General features: G+C 41.0%; 1 protein-coding gene across 1 annotated transcript; it reads left to right on the top strand.

Annotated features, from left to right (window-relative positions):
- Window positions 1-1,005: 1,005 nt before the first annotated feature.
- On the top strand, window positions 1,006-24,926 carry apln (apelin). The gene is made up of 3 exons (XM_020706440.2): window positions 1,006-1,506; window positions 14,979-15,151; window positions 20,723-24,926. The coding sequence occupies exons 1-2, from the start codon at window positions 1,440-1,442 to the stop codon at window positions 15,143-15,145; spliced, it is 234 nt and encodes a 77-aa protein (XP_020562099.1). The 5' UTR covers window positions 1,006-1,439; the 3' UTR covers window positions 15,146-15,151; window positions 20,723-24,926.
- Window positions 24,927-25,408: the final 482 nt, after the last annotated feature.

Genomic DNA, 25,408 nt, shown 5'->3' with positions numbered 1-25,408 from the left:
TTAATCAGTTGATCAAACTTTCAATGTCATTTTCTTTCGATTTTTTTCTGATTCAAAGTTGAACAAACTTCTTGCATCAAAAGATTCTAAAATCCTTTAAAAGTTAAGAGTTTGTTGTTGGTTTTTCTATTCTATACTTTGCATTTTTATGTTAAACAATGGAAATTATATGGACTTTCCTGTAAAAATCCATTTAAAAAAAAGGCTCACTCTTACTTCATGGTGAGACGCGATAAGAAAAGTTGTTGTACTTCCAAGTGGTTGCTTACAGTTCTCACAATTCACTTCATAAAATACAACCTTTCCTGTTTATTGTCTCATAAACAAGCGAAATGATAAATAAGTAGATTTATTTTGGAGTCACTCAGGGTGTTGGTTCTCTTGCAGCTTTTGTTCGTGGAAAGAATATAATCTGTAAGAAAATAAAACAAATGACTTCAGGGGTGGGTGAAACAAATGGTGTGAGTGATGAGATCGAGCAGAGGCTGATAAGTTTTTTCCTGCAGTCACTCCCACTGTCACGGACACTAACTTCAAACGGCCCACGTGATTGAACACAAACCTGAAGCGAGATGGAGCTGCCACAGCCAGCAAAGAATGGTGCGAGGAAAAAAGCTGGCATAGACACAAAAGCTGGAAAACGTGAACCACATCTCGCACCTCTCCTTCTTTCATCTACTTCCCCTCATAAGCCGGTATTTTGATTTCTGGATTTCTGGCGAGCTGCCACGCTTCCAACTCAAAGACTTCTCAACAAGAGCATCTGTTTGGGTATTATCATAAACCTCCATGCATCCCCACCCCTCTCCTTCACCCTCTCCTCCCTCCTCTTACCACCTCACCCCCACCTCCTTCCTTAGCTCTGTGCACTTGCATGTTTGAGGAAAAGGGGGTGGGGAGGGTGGGTGATGGGGAGGCAGGAGGGCTTTTCCGTGACCCACAGAGTCAATGATACATAAGCCACATGACCAACTAGTCCTCTTATCCGAGGCGAACAGGACTCACATGCTCAGAGACACGCTGACAGACAGAGCTGCGAGCTGACCTCCAGCACGTTCACAGCTTCTCTGAACTTGGTTCATGCTGCCGCTCCTCTGACAGAAGAAAAGAAGACACACACAGACCTCCGTGGGGGAGCTCAGATAAAGACGTTCCTTCAGTCTTGGAGTGGCGCTGTCACACACTGATATACAAACACATATTTAGAGCAAGGCACACACATTTCCTAAAAAATTGACACACACCTCTCACATAAACACAAACTCAGGGGAGCAAACAGTCTCTTTCTTTCTAGCTCGCTCAGCTGCTCTCTCTCTCTCTCTCTCTCTTTCCCCCTCCCATCCACACACACACGCACACACACACACACACACACGCACACACACACCACTACAGTATATCAGAGAGTGACTAGCGGAAAGCCAGAGGGGAGTGCAGAAATGAATGTGAAGATCCTGACGCTGGTGATTGTGCTCTTGGTGTCTCTGCTGTGTTCTGCCGGTGCTGGTGAGTACAGGGGAGGCAGGCCGAGCCGCTTGTCCTCTCCTTCTGCCTTCTGTTTCTGTCTCTGTTTGCAGAGGATCTGTGTAGCCAGCTGTAGTTGATCAGTTACCCGGCATGGTTAGCCTTGTGTGGGCTCTGGGAGGCAGGAATATCAGCACCTGGTTGTGTACAGTACTGCACTGCAGTGGTTATAGTGTCTGTTATTGTACAGCCTCGGTTTTTCTGGACAACTTGAATGTGGGTTTAGGATGATATTCCACCCTGCTTCACCTTGAAAGTGTGCTTAAAAGACTTGGAGATGAAATGTGAAAATGGTCTTAATGATGTGAGTGCTTCAGGTGCTGCATGAATCACTGTTGTGATTTCTATGAAATGCAAGACATGCCTGACACTCCTGAAAGTGGAGTGAACCACATTCATTTATGGCTATTCCATCTGTCTCCAGTGCTATTATTGCATGACGGTAAATGTGCGGCAGGACAACACAGCACCCATAGACGCATGCGTGCCTCCTGTGGTGATGATAATGAGGACTGTAATTGTTGTATGATGAGGATGAGGGGAACACAGATCCCAGATGCATGAATTGTCTCTGGAGGGGCTCGGTCCTGTCGCTTCGTCATAGTAAAATTCCGTAAAGTGCTATTGCATCTCTGGAGCCATTGTTGGACTAGTTATGTCTTTGGCAGCCAACCTAAAATGTATGTTGTTTGTACAAAAAAGAAAAAAAAACTGTCTTGGGACAATCATTCAAGAAAAGCTCACATTTCCCTTGCTGATGTGATTGCGGGGCAGTTTGGAAACTGATGCAGATGTGATGAAGGTAACACTGTGGTGTGAAAAAACAACATTTCGGCCTGGGTAAATGTCTAGACTCTTTGAGGTATTGTCACCTAACCACAAACTATGGTTGCTTGGAAATCATGAACAAAGATTTATGTAATTTGTTCAGTTATTTAGCATGAATCCTGATATTGAAATGCTGCAGGGTGACATGTATATATGCTGTAAGACTGTCTTTATTTTTAAGAAGCTTGTGGATGTTAGCTTCAGATATAGACTTCATGCTTACAAAATGCTGTCTACTCCATATCGATTGTGGCCACAGCACTGAAAGCCCCAATGCTCCCCAGCACAATCGCTACAGCGACATGCTATTTTTGTCTGAGGCTCCCAGCACATGAGTAAATGGGAAGCAATTATCTAGCATCATAGTCAGTGTCGCTTTTCACACCCTGCGTGTGGCTAAGCATGTTCCACGCCTGACAGCCCACCGTACAACACCAACGATCAGGAAAACAAGGCTGCTGTGCCCCAGGCTTTCAGGAGAGCTTATCGTTCTCCATCGTCAAGCCATGCTGCTTCTGTGCTTGCCTCTTTCCCGGCTGCTACTGTAGTATCTGTGCTCCGGTGACAGAGAGGAAGGGAGAGAAATGGAGTGGAAGCCAGGAAGGGATGCAAGTGTGTTGCGGCGTTGCTGGGCGTGGAGAGGGATGCTAGCTGGAGTGTGTCTGCGTAGCCCCAGCCTCTGCTACAGCACGCTCTGTCACGGGAAGGTGTCGGAAGAGACTCTGCATGTAGGCTGTGGGTGTGAAGTCTTTCATCTTGAGACAAATGCTTTTCGGTGGCTTTCTTTTAGACATCTGTGTGTACATGTGAGTCTGAGAAATAAGATGATCGTGCACGTGTGCACTTTTAGAAGAGAGTGAATACAAAGCTGATTTTGATATAGCTTGAGAAGGTGTGCATTTATGGGTGCAGATGCAAATGAACAAAAAACAACAACGCAACAGGCGATCCGCTCAACAACATAAAGCTCCCGATTCAGAACAAGAATGAGCTGCTGAGACCTTTTCTATGTAATATTAGCATCCTTTGGCAGTCTACTCAATTGCCCATCCTTGAAAAGCACTTTGGCTCAGGAGTGGGCTCCAGCATTAGACATGTGGTATCCATAATTCATCCTGAGGCCGATTACTCTTCCTCCTCCTGTGAAAGTGCTAGTCCTGCCATAAAACAGTCCTCCTTCTCAAAACATATCTGCCTTACAAAATACAGCACGAACGATGCAAATTCAATTAAAAACATCCCGTCAGTGTTCAGAAGAGAGAAAAGACAGCTGGTTCAGACACAGACAGGTGAAGTGTGCAGTCTGGGTTAAACAGGTGAGGCATTGGAGGGTGGGAGAGGGGCACAGGCCCTAGATCAGAGGAATTATCTCACAGAGAAATCTTTCCTTCACAAGAGGAGGTTTTATGAGAGCTGTCAGCAGTTCTATTCTTCTAGATTAAACTTTGATGCGCTGTTTGGAATGGGTGTCTTGTGGCACCAGCATGCATTCACACTGTACAACTTTCAGCCCTGCTCAAATGCCATGGATCACTGTGCTGTCAGAACAAGGAAAGCCCCACTCTGTGTTCAGTAAGACACCAGCAACTTTATTTGCAAGAAATATTTTGTGTTAAAAGCGGTTAAAGATACAAATTAACAATAAGCAGAGTCCTTAAACTTGTAATTTTCTTATTAAAAGAAGGCATGTTTGCTTGTAGATGCCATTATGGTGTCTGCAGGGAAAAGAAAAGCTGCTAAACTCTTCCAGATGTCCAGGAATAACACAATAACAGTGGACAAACAGCCGTGCTAAAACAGAAGCAGTGGAAAGGTTATAACTGGATTCTGCTTAAATCATAAAGCCTTTTTTTAGGTACAGAGGCTTGCGAGGACCAGCTGGATTTATGTTACACACACTGCACAGTACACTCACAGGGTCAGATGAAAGCCCTTTCAGGAAGAACCAGGATTTCCTCTTGATGCAGCATTACAGGGAAATTGAGCCAATAACCTGCAGCATTTGAAAAGTTTTGTTTGTCACTGACACAAACATACACATACCAGAGACTTTTCTGAGCTGAGAGTCACCTCTAGATTTGTTTTTACTTGAAAGCAAACATTGTAGCTGCAATGCTATCACAATAACATACAAAATGTCTCCAGATTATTTGACAGCTCCATTCAGAACAGGAAGTAGGAACACAACCAGTAATCCTATTTAGAATCCATAGCATGTGAGTTCATGAAGAAAAGGATTATGGTCCATTTTTGCAGGAAAGTCTATTGAAAAGCAAGGCCTAATAGGAAACATTTTCTCAACTCTAATGGCTGGAAGTGAAATCATTATTTCTAAAGAAAGCTGGGGCACAAGAGATTACTACTGAAATGTCAAATTTAATACTTTTGCTCCTGGTTTAGTGTAGATTAACACCCAGGCATCCTGATAGATGAAGGAGTTTTAATGATGAAAATTTCGATTTGAGGTAATGATATAATGTAACGTAATAATAATGTAATGATAGTAAATCTTTGCACATTTGAGCTTTTTTTTCTTCAAATATCTGACTCAGTCCATAGATAATAGAGACAAAAATATACTGACAGCAAACGTGAGGTTAAGTATTTTCAGCTCACTCTTTCTTTAGTCTGCAGCAAACCTTTTTTGATGAACTGCCTCACATCTGTATATTATCAGAACAACATGAGCTTGGCGAATGACACTCGCTGGTAACTATGCTGTGGGGTGGGAGTTAACAAAGAGATTTAGTGAAAAATCAGAGCTCATTTGGTAGGGATATAAGGCTAACCTTTAGGCTAACAGTCTCCAGAGAGCTGAGCTCTTGAACAGTTTGGCATGTGTGACTGGTGGACGACTGTAATGTAATTCAGAACTCTTTAAATGAATAAATCTACTCACTAAGACCGCCTCTTGAGAGTAAATCCAGTGAAGGGGGAAAAAAGCACAAGGGGAGTGAAGGATTGTCAATGGGGCAGGAAACTGGAGGGGCAGACAGGAAGACAGCTGAGATGGTGTTTGAGTTTTCCAGTTAGCTGTCTACCTTTTACAGATTTCAAAAGAAGATGTCCGTGAAGCCCTGGGTCCACTTTTGCATCTATTGTAGTCCAGACCTCCCTTTAAGTTTTGAGGAGGTTTGGGTCCTGCATTAACCAGACCTGGTTTCATCATTAGACTCCGTCCGCCGGCCTGGGGCACTGCTTACATCTTAATTAGAGCCAGATATTTTCAGAAGCTGCTCCGTTTTCCACCAGCGACCAATAATATTGTGATTTATGCCTCCATTTTCGAACATTAAGCGTTACATTTGTGGTTGTTATACCAGCAGATCAAATTCCTGATAAAGATATAAGTGGACATTTTTATTAACAGGCTGCCAGACCACAGGATAAATATTGTGGTCTTCAGGAATCCAAGGGTTGAAATGGCTTTCAAGCTCAATTTGGGGGGGGGAAAGGACTGGAAAATAATTTAAGTATCTTTAAGGATGCTATTATGAGGGACAATTTCCTTATGTAGTAGATGGGATGGTGTAAATTACTCTGAAATATTGAATAAATATGGTTTGTCTGGTTTTTTTCTGCATAAAAATCAAAGCTCTTTAGGCGCCATCGTGAATAACTGAGATCTGAGCAGCAAGAGTAGCTTGATCTTGGACACTTGTGAGCGTCTTTCTGTGCTGTGAATGTTTCTGTGGGGTTTTGAAAATGTTGCAGGACTTTGGTAGATGTTGAAGCTCCCCCACTGGGCTCTGCCTAAACTCAGAGCCGTAGGATGTGCTTCTTTTTTTTTTCTCTCCAAGAAAATTATGTGATGTGGTGCAACACATCATGTGGTTCCCCACTGCCATACCTTATCTTTTAGTCTTAAAAGATCAAAAACTGGAGCCACACTCCATCTTCCTCACAACTGGATCCCTACTACGACAAGCAAGAGATCATTCATTTGTGAAACCATGCATTATTCATCGCAATAGCTCTGTCTTTGATCACAAATGTTATTTTCCCTGGGAGACTATTTCGCACAATCGCTGGTCAATTAAATGATCCATCTAATGGCACAGAGCACACCACATACTGTTTCTTGAATCTGGACAGGGCCCCTTACTGGTTCTCTTTGCCTGCAGGCTGTCCCAGACTCAAGAGATCCTAAACATGAACAGATGTTTAAAATAATAAAAAGAAAATACTATATAGAATTCTTAAACATGCTTCCACATAAGGGCAACCATATCTGTAGACGCAGGCCTCTAGTAAACATTGAACTTGAGCTCACCTGCAGCCGTTTGCAGCTCAGTAAGTCAGTAAATATCTGGACAATTTTCATTTCCTCTCTAAATATCTGTGACGAAGCTACATATCGAATTTCATTGCATTGCATTTACCTAGCGGTGCTTTTTTGAGTGCACCACACTACAGATATCAGCAATAAAACTTTGTCATAAAGCTGCAGCATGTCAGCACAAAACAAATGAAACAGGAGTCGTGACTGATCATTTCAACAAACATTATAGTTTTATCTTGGTATGTTCTTTTGAAAAACAAACATCAGCTGTTTGAATTTTTGATCCCCAATTTTGCAGTGTTATTCTCTGGAATCAGTTTTACCCTCCTCGTGGGTTAATAAAGGCTACTGCTGGTTCATACATCAGGTAACCCGTAAAAACATGTTTTTTTGTCATATTGCTATTTTTAAGAGTATTTTTTGAGGATGAAGTAAAACAACTCACACTGTGCCCTGCATTTCACTTTTTGGATTCCTTTCCATATCTCTGTAGGCAGCACTGTTTCACATAGAGTTCATTCAGGTGTCCAGTGACTGCTTAGTGCTTAGTTAAGGGATGTGATGCAAAGATGGAGCTGTTTTTCTTTAGTAGTTAAGGAAAACAGTGAGGCTTTGGCTAAAGGTGATGCTATCCTCTGGCTTCCTATACGCTGCAGTGAACCCTGCATAGCGATGTCTCTCTGTTTTCCTCTTCTCCTCAAATCGGAGAAGACACGCAGGTTCACCGCATGGGAGAAGTGATGACACAGTAGAGGGAGGGGCTGCGTTTCACATCTGATTAGTGTGCCCATGGAAACGGATGGTTGGAGGATCTCTTTGCCCTTGACACACAGCCTCTGGAGATTAGGGAAACGGCTGGTATCTTTACCTGCCCACTGTACCTGCCATGCGTCATATCCTCGCTGCTGCTCAAAAAAACAGCATCACTGGCATCTCCTTCACTCCTGCCCTCTGCTGTTCAACTCGTTTGGTGGGGGAAAGTTGTGAATACAGATTTCCTCTCTGAGTTATTTTAGATCTGTATTTTTGACTGCTCATTACGGTTTAACCCACCATAACCTTGTAGCCACAAATTCACCTCTTCAGCTGGAGTGGATTTGTGAATAAACCAACAGGCAGTCAAGTGGAGAAGGGAGTCGGTGGCATCATTAGTTGGCTCAATGCTGCTGCTGGGCCCTTTGAACTCGCAGTGCTCTGATCATGCACATGCAGACTCACACCTCATCATTTCATACACTTTCCAGTTCAGTAGCGTACAGCCACACACTTCACAAGCATCTGACTTACTGAAGGGGACATCTGCAGAAAGTCAGAGACCGCAGGGCAGTGCAGTTTGTTTTTAATTAGGTCTGAACCTTCTGTGAGTGTGGGGGGTAACTCTCGGAGCAGAGTGGACAAGGGGTTAAGCTTAAAAGCTCCAGTAATGGGAGCAAGTTTTCATGCACTTTGGTTTCCTCGCTGGATTTTGTGTAGACAAAGCCAGCCTTCAGCTCGACCACAAGCCAAGCATTATCACACTGCAACAATGCTGCATATCAAACAGTCCCCAAACAGCCGAAATAAAAAAAGGAAGTTCTCAGGACAAAAACAAACCCTCCTTCCCTGAGAGGAGCACTCACATGCAAAGCGCGGTGACCCGCAAAGGCTGAAGACATGGCAGCCAAAGGCGTGGACTTGGAATCTGCTGTGAAATTTTTAAGTGGAGAACCTGGTCGATATCAGCCCACAGTGTCATTCTTTTTGCTCCAAACTGAGCACCATTCACAGCAGCTGCCATGGTAACATGGTCTGAAAGTCTGCAAGCAATCGGTACCAGTTTCTAGCAAGCCCCAGACTTACTGGTGTTAAGTGCCAACAATATGCAGCACTTCCGATACGAAACGGTGGTTGACAGATGAACAACAAAGCGCAGCTTACTCACTTAGGCACCATTCCATATGTGCAGGATGAATGTGTGAAGAGACTGGCAGGCAACAAGCAAATCCACTATATGATGCTGCTGTAGTGCTGGGGCTTATGGCGGGTTAAAACATTGTTTGGCCTGTAGCTGGCACATTTAACACATTTCATCCTTGGCTTAATAACCCTGATCCCTTAATGTGCTTATGCAGTGGGAGAATCTCTACTCATGACACGATGTCTGGAAGTGTGGGTTAGTCTGTCTGAGGTAATGGCATGCTCATTAGCTAACTCTCCATTTAGTGAATGAAAGAGGGAAGCACACTGTGGAAACAGAAGGCCGGCTCATCCAACGTCATGGTAACAACCATGGATACACACACACCAGAGATTTGTATTTTTCCACTGTCTTACCTCACAAGTATTGATATTATTATCCATTTCCCACATGTATTTATTTAAATCACTGCACATGTTAAGCCAGAAACATTTTTTATTTTATTGTGTTTTGGTTTCACCTCTTCAGTCCAATGATTGACCACTGATTGAAAGACTCCTGCAGTTAAAGCTGACACACTGACAGCTTCCCCGTCTAATATTTGACATATGAATACACAAATGGTTCATCGCTGAAGATTCATCCGTGTCATGAATCATCTTAATGATGCTTCATGGAGTTTGTCCTGTCATCCTTGTATCGTTTGCAAACTGCCTTGACATAAAATATTTCCAAGATTAATGGGATTGTCTGATCGTCTCGGAAAAGTAACCATGTGGAAATTAAATGAATCTATAAATCAGAAGATTTTGAGATTATGTTTTTAATGGCAAATGTTCAATTTGCAGATAACAACATCCATCAAATACAGTACTGTGTGATTTTTCATAGTGCAATAAATTCAGAGTTAGAATGTAAAAAAAAGTTTATATACATCCGTTTCTGTTTTTAGCGTGAATTTGAAGGGCTATTTTATGTTAAGAAACTGGTTTTTACAGTGCCTGTTTTTGTTTACACCTCAGTTTCTATCCGTGCAAAACGCAGCAGACAGGTATCAGATAAGGGGCACTGTAACTCTGAATGTTACACTGAGGAGAGATTAAATTTGAAACGCTCAGTCAGCCAGGAAAATGGATCTGTGACATCAGCTGTTTTATGATGAGCGTGATGACCGAATAAGAGTAAGTGCACAAATAAAATGAATGGAAAGATTAATCGCAGTGACAAAACAAATTAACGCATCCATGATTAAAGTTTGGTAGTCATTCTTCACTGCGCTTGTTTACAGTTGCTTTTCCTGATAAGCGAAGTCCCGTGCGTACTTGTTGCTGGAGTTAGACTGCCAGAATCTTTAATCTCTCACGTCCTGTTGAAAGCCATGATGTTGTAGCTGCATTTGCAACTATGCCCATTTATTATGGTACTTCTGGCAGTCCATTCACACAAATCACCCTTTAGAACTATTAATAAGCAGCTTGGTCCCATTTGGCATGCAGTGTTCCTTCATTGCCACAGTACTGTGATATACAGTTTGTCAGCCACCAGGGAAGCTGATGAGCTCTGCATTGAACCAGAGGAAAGACATTACTCTGCTCTCCTCTCCTTTGGTTGCATCTCTTAAGGTGCAACCAAATCAACAAAACTCAATTTTGAAGAAAGCGCTACTTTCTTCCAGGGTCATAATTGAAAAGAGTAAGCCATATGCAAAAGAAAGTTGCATAGAAATCATATAGGAGGTAATTAGACAAGAGAATAGAAAACAGTCATGAAGGTGTTCATCATGTTTAGTAGGGGTTTAACGATTACTTTTCACTACGATTCAATTCATATCATAATTTGTTTTTGCTGAGAGGATTCATAACTGATGTTGGTTCATTTTGAATGATCCAATTCGATCTGATTCACTGACCTACAATTGATCCAGGACACCCTTAGCCAAAAATCAGTGTGATTCAGAGGTACCGGTAAATACCTGGTACTGAACAGTGCCGGTGAAGTTTTCTAGATTCCTTGTATTTCTTGCAAGATAATCAAGTGTAAATTAATGATGTGTACAACCAAACAAGTAAACAAGAATGAATGTCAAATCCATTCACATTTTAGTTTCAGCCTGCTGTTGTTTTTCCACACTAAAATAATCCAAAGGGAACATTATTAGAACATTCAACCACACTGTATGGTCACATGTCTTTGCTTAATTCAAAGTGTTCACATGTTGGACTGAAATGATGGTTTGATTATTTTTTGCTGACATCACATGTGTGTTGTCTGCTGGGATGGACTTGATTGTTTTACATTATTGCAAAATAAACCTACTGTGCCTCAATCCAATTGGTATTTTCCAATTTTATTTATTTTCATCTTTTAATGGTATAGGTTGATTTGATTACTAACTTGCCTCTGACAGATTGATTTGGTTGGATCATAGGAATAGAAATTGGTTCATTGATTAGGTTTTTAGGTAGTTTGCGATGGAAAAAAAAACCCAAAACCTTTGTTTAGCTGACCCTTTCTATCTCTGGTCGTCACATCTACTCATCTTTTTGAAGAGACATCAGTCAGAAAAGCAGCACCACATTCCTGAAATTCCTCCTTTATTAAACTTTAATCAGGGAATTACCATGAGTTAAGGTTTGGTAAATAAGAGAGAAAACTCCAAGGTCATCAGAGGTGTTCTTGTGAGACACGTGTTATCTGACCATTTTTATGTAGGACCAGGTGATCACAAAGATGGAAATCTCTCATGGGAAAAGATTAGATGTGAAACAACAGAGACAGGATCCAGTGTCAGCACAAGAAAATATCACTTCTAACATTACATCCCCTGTTTGTGGAGATGAAATGTGTATTTTTCAGTGATAAACCTGACATGAAGGAAAGCTCATGGGCTTAAACAAAACCATCTGTACGTCACATTTTCAGTAATCTATACCGCCAGATTGTCGCTGAGCTTATTTTTTAGCACATTTCAATACCATTTTCTCTCCTGTAGCCACACAGGATGGGCTGAGGTTTGTAAAAGAATTCTTGGGATTTTCTCTCTTCAAACCCCAGTTGCAGAGCTGTGGCTGACAGCTCAGCATGACAGGAGACATCTAAATTGTCTAATTACAGACCCGGGTTGTGACAGGCTGAGTTTCCCAGAGAGGTACTGCAGACGAGCTCTGTGAGCCGAAGTACAATTACTTTACCTAGTTGCAGTGCCGAGTATGTGTGCGTGCAAAGTGACAGAGTGCCTTCTGAGTTTGCACGGCTTTATTGAAGTAGACCATCAGTCAAACATCAGTTGCTGTTTGGCATTTGCTGAAGGTTTCACCGCAGGACAAATACGCATGTATGCTTAAAGTTCCACTCCAATCATCTTTTGATTTATTTTGAAAACCATTTCCAGTGATCCTTCAATTATGATTATGCCTTTTAGCAAAGAATCAAAAAACCTGTGTTGTTTTCTAAGACATAGTTTCTAGGCCATAATTTAAGCAAAGCGGCAGTAGTTTATTAGAAATTTGCCTCTGAGTTGTGTGCCAAACTGTTTTCCCATCACCCGCTTTTCCGGACGCTCAAACCGCTTACAGTGTGTCCATTTTTCATTCACTTTTCATTCATTTTTGGTGATAGTAACTACTGTTGTATCCACAGCTGCCCTGGGGCAGACTGACAGAGGTGTGCCTGCCAGTTTGCATCTACGGTCCCTCTGACCATCACCAGGATCATTCACACGCCAGTGAAGCCACACTGGAGGCAAGGAGGGTGAAGTGTCTTGCCCAAGTACACAACGGCAGTTGGCTGGGGGGAGCAGGGATCGAACCGCTGACCCTTCGATCATTGGACGACCTGTTCAACCGCCTGAGTCACTGCCGCCCTTTACATGTCTCCCGCTAACCCCTCACAACCATAACCTCACATTGCCGGTGCATGAAAATGGCGAACAATATTGGAGCTATACCGCCACACCGTTTTGAGCCAAATTCCAGCTCAGACAAGGAAAACAAAGACATATATGGATTTAGTTGTCTACAAGTGGATGCATCAAAATGGAGTGGAGCAGGAAGTTTGTGGCCTGCCGATTGAAGTTTGTACGTAACAACAAGGTTTTACAAACAGCATTTTTGGTCTGCTCCTGATTTAACACAATTTGAACCAAAAATACTCAGACATGCTTTTTTAATATTAATTTTCTTTATATATGTCCTGTAACGTCAAGAAAATGCCACAAGATCATGTTAAAAAACCAAAAACACAATTTTCTTTGGAGTGGGTCTTTAATACGCAGATGAAAAAACTTTTATTGTTCCCAAATGTTACAATATTCTTTTATTCTCTCGCAGTTGAATGTCCTCTTTTAGGAGATAAGAAAACAGGCAGTTTTGGTTTTCTAGAATTTTGTCTAAAAGTCTCATCTGTGAAGGAACCCTGTGTCTGCTTTCAAGGACTTTCTGACTGAAATATCTTGCTGTTATCTGCATTCCTTGAATAGTGGCACTTCTGTGCACATCTCTATGACACTGGGCAAGGGAGATCACAAACACCCACTAAAACAACTTCTGCACGTGAAGTGGACAAGTTTGTTTGGGTGTCTGCGTGTGCGGCATCTAAATGAAGAGGGTGTAAACAGGGCATAAGGAGAGAGACAGGACCTCTTTAAAGAACCTTTGTTAGCTTCAAAATCTACTCAAACACAGAGAGTATTACTATTCAAGCCTCTGGAGTTTGAAAGAATGGAGCTGAATGCCGTCAGAATGTGTGAACGTCCCACATTCACTGTGTGTCTGGAACAATAACAAGGGGATAATGCAAAGATTAGCACTGCTGTAGGGGTAAAGATGTGCTTAAAATGAGGAAATGTGCAACCAAAGTTTCAAATGTTGCGAATGTATTAGTCCACTGTTAACCCACAAATATATAATGTGTTTGCAAAAGAAGATTAGAGAAATTGATTTTAAGAAGTTTGGCATTTCAGGGATATAAACTCAACAAAGAGGAAGCTGTCTGCCTCAGCATTGCAGTTCGTCGTACTTTAAAGCTGACAACTTAAGGGTTCTTCACTTTTTCAAAGGTTGTTCTTTCATTTAAGAATGTCTTCACACAGGTCTTTCATTAAAAAAGGCTCCAGAAAGACTTTGCATTTCTGCTCTCCTCCATTCACACAAATTTGTCTCATCTACTGAAGAGAAATAAGGGCTCTGAATGCAGCTGGCAGGTTTTAAAACGAAACTGAAGTCAGGCTACATCCACAAAGTTGCACTTTTGACAGCATTTCCCACCACTTTTGCAAACTGATGAAAATGTTCTGAAGAAAGTGCATCATCATTGCTTTTCCAAGTTGCTCAGCTGCTTTCCTCATTCTACTTTTTTGCTTTTACAAGCCTCTCCAGTCAACCGACTGACTTATCTTGAGCTGGGTCCTCACCCAAGCTCATGCAAAGCCAGGGAGGTCATTCCCTGGGGAATTCTAAAAATGGTGCCAATCTCCCTGAGGGGAAGGAGACGGGAATGTCGTGGCTTTGCATGAATAATGGCAATCAGCTTTTTGATGAGCGAAAACTGAAACATATGAAAATCAACATATTAGAACCTGAAAAAAGAATTTGCAAATAATAGATCTTTAGAAATGTACATTGCTTTAGAAGAAATTTGCTCTTATGAATTTATAAAGCTGCTCTGAAAATAGAACTTACTATATTGTTTCCTAAAAATGTGGCTCTTTCTGTTTTTGTTACAGACACTATGGACACTAAACATTAGGGTAAAGTGCAAAAGATGATCCCCTGTATTACACTTTATTTATTTAGACAAGAATTATGTTATGTTGAGACTCAGAACATATTCTAAGAGGAGGTTGGTGAATTTCTATAGGTTGAGGGGTCACACAGACACTTGGGGTGGAGCAAATCATGAAGAAAAGAAGGGCTTAAGGGGATCAGGCCACACTTATTGAGAGATGACTGAAAACATCTGGGATCACTCTCAACCCGACACACACACAGCTGGATGAGGCGTCCACACAGACTGAGATGCACCGATGCTAAACTCATCCGTAGGCTTTCATCAAATCCCACAACAAGGCGCCTCTCCAGAGTTTGTGAGCAGTTTGTATCTGTGGAGAGAGTGACAAAGACATGAGACACAAGGCCCTGTTTTTTTTTTTTTTTACTTCTGCAGAGCTTCATGCTTCTGCTGGGCTTTTTGTTTGACCACACAGACTTGATGAGCTCCAGTGTTGGGTGGCCTCACAAAGGGGCCCACACACGTTTATCCATACATGTCTCCTTCTCATCCATTAGCAGTGTTATCCCTTTTTGGATCTTGCTGTATATTTGCTTTAAGCTCTTATGAACCTGTTCAATTTGTCATGTCGTGGGTGAAGAGAGGTTTCCTATAACATGAGCTAGTGGAGAGGCAGTTTTGGGGTCTCTGATGGACCTTTTCTCCTTGTGTGTTCTCCAGGTCCTATGGCCTCCACGGAGCATGGCAAAGACCTGGGAGAAACAGCTACTGTGAAAAAAATGGTTCAGCAAAATCCAGCGAGAGGCGGCCAGCCCCAAAGACCAGCTGGTTGGAAGAGAAGACGCCCACGGCCCCGTCTCTCCCACAAGGGGCCAATGCCATTCTAGAGCAAGGTGAGTTCCTCCCCAAAAGGTATTTTTCTCTTTACAGAGCACCCTGGACCAGCATGTTTGCAAATCAAAGTTGTTAAGAAAACACACATTGTGGCTGCTAAATATGACAGCGAGTAAAAAACAAAACATTTTTGATGTTTGCGCCAAAAGTTCTCTGCTGTTTGGATGTTTTTTGTAAGAAACGTCAAAAGTTTAAATGAACCCTGGAAATGTTCAAATGCCTGCAGCCAGACTAAACTCCTTGTGAAGGAAGTTTTTGTTTGCACTAAAAAAAGCACAAGTCTTAGCAGATTACTGGACTCAGCCAAGCAGCTTGTGTGTCTTTCAGGAGCAGCAAAGGTTGTTTTTAAATATATGTGAAAAAATGAAAAAAACTTTACCCTGTCACCTCATTTTCCCAATTAAAACCATCTTTTCAAAGATAACATTTTTAGGAATTCAGGTTTCAGGATAGAAATACATTTCTCCTGAGCCAATATTTTTCTTGCTGTCAAGTAAACCAAGGTTCAGTGCAAAAACTCACATCAACAATCACTGAAAATATTTACCTTGTCACTTTATCACAGTTTGAATTATCTTCGGTACTTTTCATTAACAAAAATAGGTTTTTGAAACGAAAATACACACCAGGCTATTAAGTACCACAGTCAAAATTTCCAGGGAATAAAGGTTTGAGCCCATTGATGTCTGCTTGTGAGGGGAACCGCAGAACGTCTATTTGTACCTCCCAGGGAATTTAAGTGGAGGGGAACTCGACAAGACACAGTATCCCTGCAGGAGGGGAGAACCATCCTACCACCATCCAACACTGACCTGCAGAAGTCTTCCATAAATTAAACGAATGGTGCAAGCAGGAAGCAACCAGAAAGGGCTAGTACATCCATAACAGGTTTAAAGTCCCACTCCAATCATCATTTGATCTATTGTAGTGTTCCCAACTGTCTTAATTACAATTGTGCTGTTTTAGGCAAAGTCAAAAAAACATGTTTTCTAGGACATGGTTTCTGCAGAGCAGCAGCAGTTCATTATAACTCAGTTGTGGTCAGGACTGTTGGCATGGAGTAAGCCCACCCTTACTTTCCGTCATCCATCTGTTTGCACACTCTCCCACTCGCTCACCGCGCCTCACAACCCCAATCTAACATAACCGGTGTAACAAAACTGGAAAGCAAATATCAGAGCTATCCAGTAATACTGTTTAGAACAAGATTTCAGCGCAGATAGCAAAGACATCCATGGATCTAGTCATCTACAAGTGGACGCATCAGAATGGAGTGGAGCAAGGAGCTTACGGCTTGCCTGTGTAGCTTCTGCATCTCATATATGCTCCTTTACAAACATCATTTTGCCGTCTGCTTCTGATTTAAAAAGATTTTAACCAAAAAAATACTCAGAAATGAAATTTTTAGCTTAATTTTCTTTATACATGTCTTCAAAAAACAGTTTTCTTCAAAGTGGATCTTTAAGGAAATGAGATCAAAGCTGGGAAGACTTAGAAGATCCTTTGTTTGAAGCATTCATTGATGGTTCACGATCTACAAAAAAAATCAAAAATACAGCCTTTTTATTGTATTTGTTTATTCAGTCCCTTTTTTAAAAACTCCCCTCAATATGAAACACCAGACACTCATATCTAAGTGAGGACTGAGCCAGAGTAGTAGCCCTTGAAGGACAAGATGAGTCCTGAAACCTTCCTCCACTTGCCAAAAAATTGTGAGAAGCCTCTGTGTGTGTAGTGTTTAGCTAGAGTGCTGGCCGCACAATAAAGGGGAGTTTCAGGAAGCTGTGAAGCTCAGTAAAACTTAATGACTCAGTGAGTCACAATGCTGTCTGTGCAAACAACACTCAAACCACAACACCCGCAGATTTCCTCTTTTGTGTCCTTCACTGCCCTCTATGCTCACTCTGGTTTGACTCAAAGTTCATCTTATTTAAGAACTGAATGTTGCATGTTGTGATAATATTCAAGTAGAAATCTGATCTAATAGTCTGTTATTCCAAAACTTGAATAAAATTATTAAGTCATCCTGGGTCCTGACAAAACTCAAAGGTTCTGCTGTTCTCCATGTTAGTTTTTTTCTGTAGTTTGTGCTGATGGTGGGAAAACCACCACCTTTGGAAACAGCTGGAGGTGCAATTTGTTTGATCAAACCTAGTTCAACAGATAAGTCCAGCTGAGGACTGGGACTCCTGCAGACACTGTGTGTGTAGATAAATCATTACTGGGCCTAAACATAATTGCTTCTATGTTTATACAAAGATAAAGAACAATGTTTCTCTTGACATTGTCCACTCTCCAGTCCAGTGCTATTTAGCAAAATCACCCCATTTCAGTGTCAAGAGCAGCTAATCTTTTATTCTCGATGACACCTGGGGCAGAGTTGGATTTTTGTGCTACGCGTTCCAGATGTGAGCGGCACGGAAAAGAAAAGCCGTGACCCGACTCAACCTTTGGGAGCATCTAAGTAGTCTCAGGTTAAGCCGGGATTTTCCAAACCCGAATCTAAAACACGCCAGTGACAGTCTGAAAGACAACAGGATATTACAGATTTAAATCCAGAGGCAATTTATGGAAACCACTTGTGGCCCTGAGTGTGAGAAAACTTTTGAGCATTTTAAAGAGTTTCCCATCAAAGCTATTTCGAGTAGCTGTGCTTCTGATCCAGTAATTCCACCATATGATGTCATATGACTAAAAAGAAAATCCTGAGATTACACTGCAAAAAGAAAAAAACAAAATAAACAACAAAACAACTGAGTAGAGATTAGATACTACATAAATTAGCTCACAAGGCATTACACCAGAACATAAAAATGCAAGTAAGCGCAGTGGATGAGCCATGTTGTCTGAATTTTCCCACATGATCAGAGGAAAAATGAAAGACAACAGCAGACAAAAGATTTTCATTGACTGTGAGTGATCCAGTCCCCAGAGCGCTGTATAATGTCAAGCTTTAATTCTGCAGCAAGGCATAAAATTGTTTTTCTTACTCCCTGCAGCACTTTCCATTTGAAGACCGTGAAATCTGGCCTGAACATGTCTAGGATCTCTTCTTATTGTACAAGAAAATTTAGGGCATAATGCAGGGGAGGCCTTCACTGAAATTACCCAAGGGGAAAGCTCATTGTAGAGGATATTGAATGTCTGCATGAGACAAAATGAAAACCAGGATGATTATTTTAACTATTTTCAAGGAATAATCTAGTTTTTCAATCTGGCCTTTTTGCTCTGCCAACATGACAAATCGTTGCACACAAGAGTGCCTTAACAGATCTGTCGTGATACAGACAACTGGGAGGGAATGCAAACATCTGAGGTCAGAAAGAATGTGGGCACCTGTAAGCTTCCAGGACTTTATTTGTACCCTTGTGGGGATCTGCTGAGTTTAGATCAGATAATGTATTTGAGATAAACCAGAACACAGACATGGGTTTATGCATTATTTAGTAAATAAATGCTGAGAGAAAAAGCTGTTTCCAGGGTAGCTTGAAAGCACCATCATGAGTGCCCTGCATGCCATTGTTAGACTGAACATTTGACGCAGTAGGGAACAGTCGGCACAAAAACAACAGTCAGAACCTAAACATGTAAAAAAATAAAAAAATAAAAAGAACCTAAACATGTAAATACGGGAAACATAAAAGCAGCTGGATGCATGGATATCACACACTAAAAGATTTGAAAAGACAGTGTCATTAAATTAGGATATGGGCTCTTCTACTTCAAAGTGTTGTTTAAATTTAGGAAAATGTAGTATTACCCTAAATATGAAAATACAGAGTATGAGAACATATTTGTTGTGGTTTTTCTGAATGTCATCAATACCAATAATTAAACAGTAGCTTTTATTTCTTTTGGTGACAAAGGAAGAAAAGTAGAAATAATAAGTTGAACTAAGTCACAAAGAGATTTAAAAAATGTTCAGATATTTGTAAGGTTTTGTGATGATGTAACTGCAGTAATAAATGAACAGCATAAAACTGCAAAAGACATGGCCTTATGTTTTCTAAACATGAACTAAATTAATATGTACATCCCACTAAATGTGTTTCTTCTCCTTCTCTATATTTAAGGATTTCAGTTAGCCGGCAGATGCTGCAAAGTTAAAAGTAGACGTTTTGGCATTTTGTTGATCTTAAGCATCAGCAAGGAACCACATAGGTGCTACAAACGTCATCTTTAACCCTTGTGCTATCCTAGCCACTTTACCATTTGGAGTTGGGTCAACTAGACCCACTAGACAGTGCTCTGAACCTTTTTTCTTCAATGATTTCTTCACTGGTGTCCATGGATTACATGAAATCTTCCACCTTTATCCACCTTTGTCATGGTTGGAATAACAGGTCAAAGTAAGGGTGGGGTCATCTAAGATAGCACAAGGGTTAAGCTAATTCATTTAAGAACAAAGTACAATGGGTGTTCTGGTGCTAAGCTACAAAGCCTTAGTGACTTCTGATGAAAAAGTGAGTTCAACTTTAGGTCTTCCTGTTGGTTGATTATTTTACAGTGAATTCAACTGGTTAGAGTTTTGGAAACAATATCTCCCCTATAAAAAGAAGAGATGTGGCTGCAAAGTTAAACAGATCACTAGATGGTTGTCACAATGGCAACTAAAATAAAAACAGCAAACACTGTTGCTATGTGGGGGGTGGGGGGGTGGGGGGAGAAAGCAAAGCACGTCAGCACAAATAAATCAAATCTAAAAGTAAAAAAAAATTCTTTGGCAAAAATATAATCTACCCACATGAGCTGAGTATTGATTACTATTGGCTTTAGGAAAGCTGAGGTCTGATTGGAGTTGGGACATGTAACAGATTCATTATTGTGAGAATACCAGAGACTAGACAAACCATAATGATCCAAATTAGGAACAATCAAATCTGAGAGAATCTTTGTTTTCCTCGTCTGAGCTGGCATCTGGATCAAAACTGTACGGGTGGATATCTCCAATATTGCTCACCACTTTTGTTGCACCGTTAATGTTGGGTTGGGGTTGTATAGGGCTATCGGGAGAGCATGTAAAAGAGATGGATGATGGGAAATAGGGGTGGGCTTACAATGCCAACTGTTCCACCCACAACTCATGCAAAGTTCTGATGAACTACAGCTGCTTTGCAGAAACAATGTCCTAGAAAACAACACAGGTTATCTGATTTTGGCTAAAAACAGCATACTGGTAATAATAGTTAACCCTTGTGCTATCTTAGATGACCCCACCCTTACATTGACGTGTTCTCCTTACCATGACAAAGGTGGATAAAGGTGGAAAGATTTCATGTAATTCATTGACACCAGTGAAGATCACAAATCATTGAAGAAAAAAGGTTCAGTGCAGTATCTAGTGGATCTAGATGACTTAACCCCCAATGGTAAAGTGCCTAGGATAGCACAAGGGTTAAAAGAGCATCTGGGGACATTTCAACAATAAATCAAAAGATGATCGGAGTGGGGCTTTAAGCTTTTATAACAAAAAAAAAACTATGAAAATTAAACCCTGGAGTTTATTCTAAAAGGTTCCCGCTATTTAATACTAACTGTTCTTTTCCTGTTTTTTTTTTCTTGTGTTGCAGGCACTGCTTTGTGCACCCTCCCCCAGGTTCTGATTTCTATGCTCTTCCTTTGCCTTGGGGGGCCTTGCAATGAAGGGCTTTCGCGAGCCCAGCCTGAAGAGTGATATCCATAGCATCTGCTGGTTCTTCAAGCAACTCTGTCCCTAAAACACCTGGGCAAGCCGGTCACCCTTAGCTCTAAGAGGAATAAGGGGCAGGGAAAGGGGTGGGGGAATATTGATCCCGAGCTACCAAGCTCTATTTCTCTGTCTCTCTTACTCGTATTTCCTCACTGCTTATCTATCTCTGTCTTCTCCCAGTAATTTTTTTTTTCAATTTTCATATTATTTGCTTGATAGAGCCCAATCATAGTGATCTCACACACTTTGCATGACATGTGGTGGAGAGGGAGCCCGGTCATAACAGTCCGAGTCTTAAAGCATCTGTCACTTCACCAGGATGCGGTATGTCTCGGATCCAAGGTTACAGCAGCCGCTGGTTTCTTTGCTGTATAGCTACATGTACTTAACGGCTTGGCTCGAGGCTGAGAGCGGCATACACGCAGAAGGGCAGTGTCATTTTTAACAGTTGACATAAACAAAGTTTAGTTCCCATTCTCTGAATGTCTGCTGCGAAAAGAAACAGTTAATAGCGATTCAAGCCAAAACAAGTTATCTAAGTGACACCATAACCATCACCTAATTATCATTACCAATGGTGCTTAGGACCGCCTGACGTTAGTACGTCCACATGCAAGCTAAAGCCGAAATGATCACACACTGTCGGAACAATCTGTTTAAGTGACAGAATAATTCCCTAATGTAGAATATTCTGTAATCCAAAGCCTATTTTGGTGTTTCCAAACTCATTATCACTTTGGGAAGGGGCTTTACTGACAGGCTCAAGGTTACTCTAACACCTTGAATGAGTGCTTCAACCCCAAAATCCCAATCTTGTTCCCAGCCTCCCCACCACAGTGCTGCCCTGTGCAGCTGCTATACACGACTGTTAACTGGCAGTGGCGGCCTGCTCCACCAACAGACTGCCTTGCCTTTTAATGAAGTGCCAAATAATACCGTTCTACACAATGCTGCCAGGAACTGAGAACTGAAAGGTTAGGAAGAAATGAGAAACACATTACCTCTTGTTTGAAGTCTTAATACACTGATACATTATGCATTTAAAAGTTCATAGAATATCCCACTTCAAGTAATTTCCACAAAGGCGATTGGAATTAGATTAAAAAAGGAGCCATTTCAAAGCAAACATCATCTGTGGTAACATTTTAAAAAACTATACTCAAAGGCTCTGTTTTTTGAATATGTTCATCCTTTGACCCTTTTTTTGACCAAACGCTATGCCTTTCCATCGTACTGGAATTTATAACTTTTATATGTTACTCCTATGTTATAGTTTCCTTTTTTTTCTCAGGGTGCTGTCATAGATGCTTTCACTAGAGCAGCCTTTTCTGTGCATTTATTTGACGAATCACCAGAAACCAGAACATTTAAAACGTATGAGCATATTTTTGTGTACTGTATCTTTACTCTCCTTTATATATATAGCCAAGACCATTTTCATTCGTTTCTAATCATGTTCTCCCTAAATCATGTTGGTTACAGTTGGCTTTCTAGGCGGCCCTTCCATAGCACAGGTGGTCATGGCTTTGATCATGACGCTCATTAAATCCCAGAGTTAATCTTTCTCAGATGGATCTCCCCAAGGTGGGCCAGGGCCACTTGTCTGAGCTCGTTTTTAAATTGACTTAGACTACAACTACACCCTTCCCCCTTTTCAATCTCCAAACTCCCATTGATTCACGTGTTACCATGTAACATATTGAGGACTGTGACCGTTGCAATCATTCTTACTGGAGTTTTTCTTTTGCTTTGATTATAGAGAAAGTTTGAATGCCAATTGCTTGCAATTCAAGCTCCTAGAAAATTGGTAACTGGTTAACCTAGATCTTCAATATGTTTCCCTCTCGCCATGTCTCATGCAAATATTATAATAAAATACCTTCTTCCAGCATGAGAAGCTTTTATTAAGAGAGCATCTAAAAATCACAGTGGTAATCCGCCCAGCCAAGCTCACCTCGATTAAAAATGTATTAAATCCTAGGGCCCTGTGAAGTGTAATAATTTTAGTCCCCCTATTATTTTTTCATACCCTCACAGACAGAGATGTAGATTTCATTAATGCTCTTCGGGAGTGAGACAGCTTTGCTCAGGATGTCTCATGTATTATCGGGGAAGATAATAGGAAAATATGAGCTGGGAATGAAAGTTCAAAGCTGCAGGAGTTGGGATGCTGAAAGTAGACTGGGTCATGGCAAAGGGTTCAAATGGACCGCCCCCCACCCCATCTCAGAAGTTATCGTTCCGGAGCCGAGCAACGTCTGTATCCGCACTGTTCTTCATGAATGTATCCTAACCATCTGCACCAGCCATGCTGCCCTTTCAGAAACCAGAGCAAACTGATGTTTGTGTGAATTATCCTTTTCTTTTTCCTTTCTTTTTACCTTGACCTGGTTATCAGTTTAACCCAAATATCAAAAAAACCAAATGTCATTCAAATCCAAAGCTTCTGTCGTCAACAACTCCCAACAAATGGACGTGGCTTTGCTCCAAGACTTCTCTGTATGGGTTTGCAAGGCTGCACTTTTGCAATTCCATTATGCTGCTGGAAAAATACACCCTGAAAACAAGAGTTTGGAATGGTTTTCCAGTGTATTGTGACAATTTTTTTGTCTGATTCTTGTCTAGCTGGTTGTCCAAAGCTTACTTTTGAATACAGTGTGAAAAGCTGTATCTTTTGTGGATGTAACAAAATAGAAAAGTAGTCTGCAGCACAATATGTCGTGGACACGTGAAAGCATTCAGGCATTCTTTTCTTTTAGACCATAGCTCACAGCCCTACCCTGCACATCAGGTTAATGGGCCTGCCTGTGTAGAAGGACAAGTATGTCCAAGCTCATTTTGAAATGTTAAACCAATACAATATGCTCGGGGAGCAAAACCATTTTCTTTAATGGAGGTTTCCAGCAAGGCTTACATAAGAGAAACAGTTCCTATCCTTTCAATCTTTTCTCTCCAATTCCTCGTCTCTGTGATCATCACAAGGCCTGAGTGATGTTCCTATGCACTTGTTAGCATGTTTTACTGGTAGAAAATCGTTTGTTCAGAGAAGTTGCCCCCTCTGTATTTAGTTTTATTTTGGTTCAAATGCATTTGGCAGGGAGTTTGTAAGAAGCAAGGATGAGCACAGAGATAGATGTGTTACTGGTGGAAATAAGAATAAAAGCTAGAAGCAGATTTTAAAACATTAGCTTAGCCATTGATTTCTATATCCTGACAGGCATGGAGACAGCAGCCTCCTGTAAAATGACAAAAGTGTTTTTTTATCCATTTTTTCCTTTCTGTTCTCTACCAGACAAAATCCCTTTGAAATCTCTCAAGCATTTCATTGATTGCAGAAATGCAAACAAAGTTAGCACACAACACATTCCACGTGTTTTCCTCAAAGCCCTTCAAACTGTATCATGTTGGCTTTCAGAGTGGGTGTCTGCAGGATCAAGTGGCCGATATTCAATTAAACTGATACAAAGTTTTCCACTGGCCGGCCAATCCAAAAGATAACTAGATTCCTACTCCCGTGAGAAATGACGATGAGCTGTCATTATCTCGGAGCACTGAAATGAGACTGCCTCCACCCAGAATAGCACAGGCCCCTCCTGGCTTTGTTGCGACACATTCTCCGTCTTTGTAACCACTGTGTCCAGAAACACTCACATGCAGAAAAACTGAAGGAGAAATGTAGTCCATGGGTTTACACAGCATCACAATAGTGTTACTTGGTCTCGAGCAGATACCATCTGAAAGACAATGTATTACTTCAAAAAATTATATTCTGTTTATGGTGTGTGCTCCTATTACTCACCAGGCCAAATGTACAGTCCCTGTCTCTGTTTTGATGTTGAACTGGGCAAAAATAAATGACATGAATAAATAAATAAAACAAGTGTATCAGAAATGGTTGAAATACTGTGTACATATATTTGAACTTTCAGTTTCTAATTTATAAAAAATAAGCTTTAGCTCTTGGAGTACTTATTTTATTTTTTCCTTTCATGCGTAGCTTTGTGTTTTTATTTTCTATTTCTGTAAAGTGTGTAAATATATCTTTATGATAATAAGTAATATTAAAAATCTTATTTTAAGAGAAAGGTGTCAGGTGTTTTCATTTCCTTCATGACATGTTCTCAATAAATCTGTTAAAGATTCATGAGTCTTTATTTGGGGAATTAGTGCTTTAGAGAAGAAAAACAGTTAAAAAAAGTATTTTAAAACCATTTAGCTAAGCAAACACTTTTGTCCTTGGTTCTGGAGGAACCCTTAGAAATAAAATTATATGGATTGGTATCAATACTGGTTTATTTACTTAAAAGAATGCTGGGTATAATTTCCCTAATGAAATTAGATAAAAGGAATCATTGGAACAAATTGTCTATGGCCAACCATAACGCAGAATGCAGTGTTAAAGCCCCTTCATCCACCTCCTGACCATTTACCAGGTAACCTGGTGGAGCAAATAATGAAGCCTTAATCACAACTGCCTTTACGGGTGGATGCGGGCTCTCTGTGGGTGAAAGATGGGCAAACCTGTACGGGACACAGAGGTGGCCGGCAGAAAATATCAAAGGCACAG

The sequence above is a fragment of the Oryzias latipes genome, chromosome 10 (assembly GCF_002234675.1).
Source record: "Oryzias latipes chromosome 10, ASM223467v1".
NCBI lineage: Eukaryota > Metazoa > Chordata > Actinopteri > Beloniformes > Adrianichthyidae > Oryzias > Oryzias latipes.
This window is presented reverse-complemented; position numbering and strand designations above follow the sequence as displayed.

Excerpts from the sequence above, each read along its gene's own strand:
- apln (XM_020706440.2), top strand. The coding sequence starts at position 1,440 with ATGAATGTGAAGATCCTGACGCTGGTGATTGTGCTCTTGGTGTCTCTG. Across the intron at positions 1,507-14,978 it reads GCTGTGTTCTGCCGGTGCTG|GTCCTATGGCCTCCACGGAG; the intron begins GTGAGTACAGGG and ends TGTGTTCTCCAG.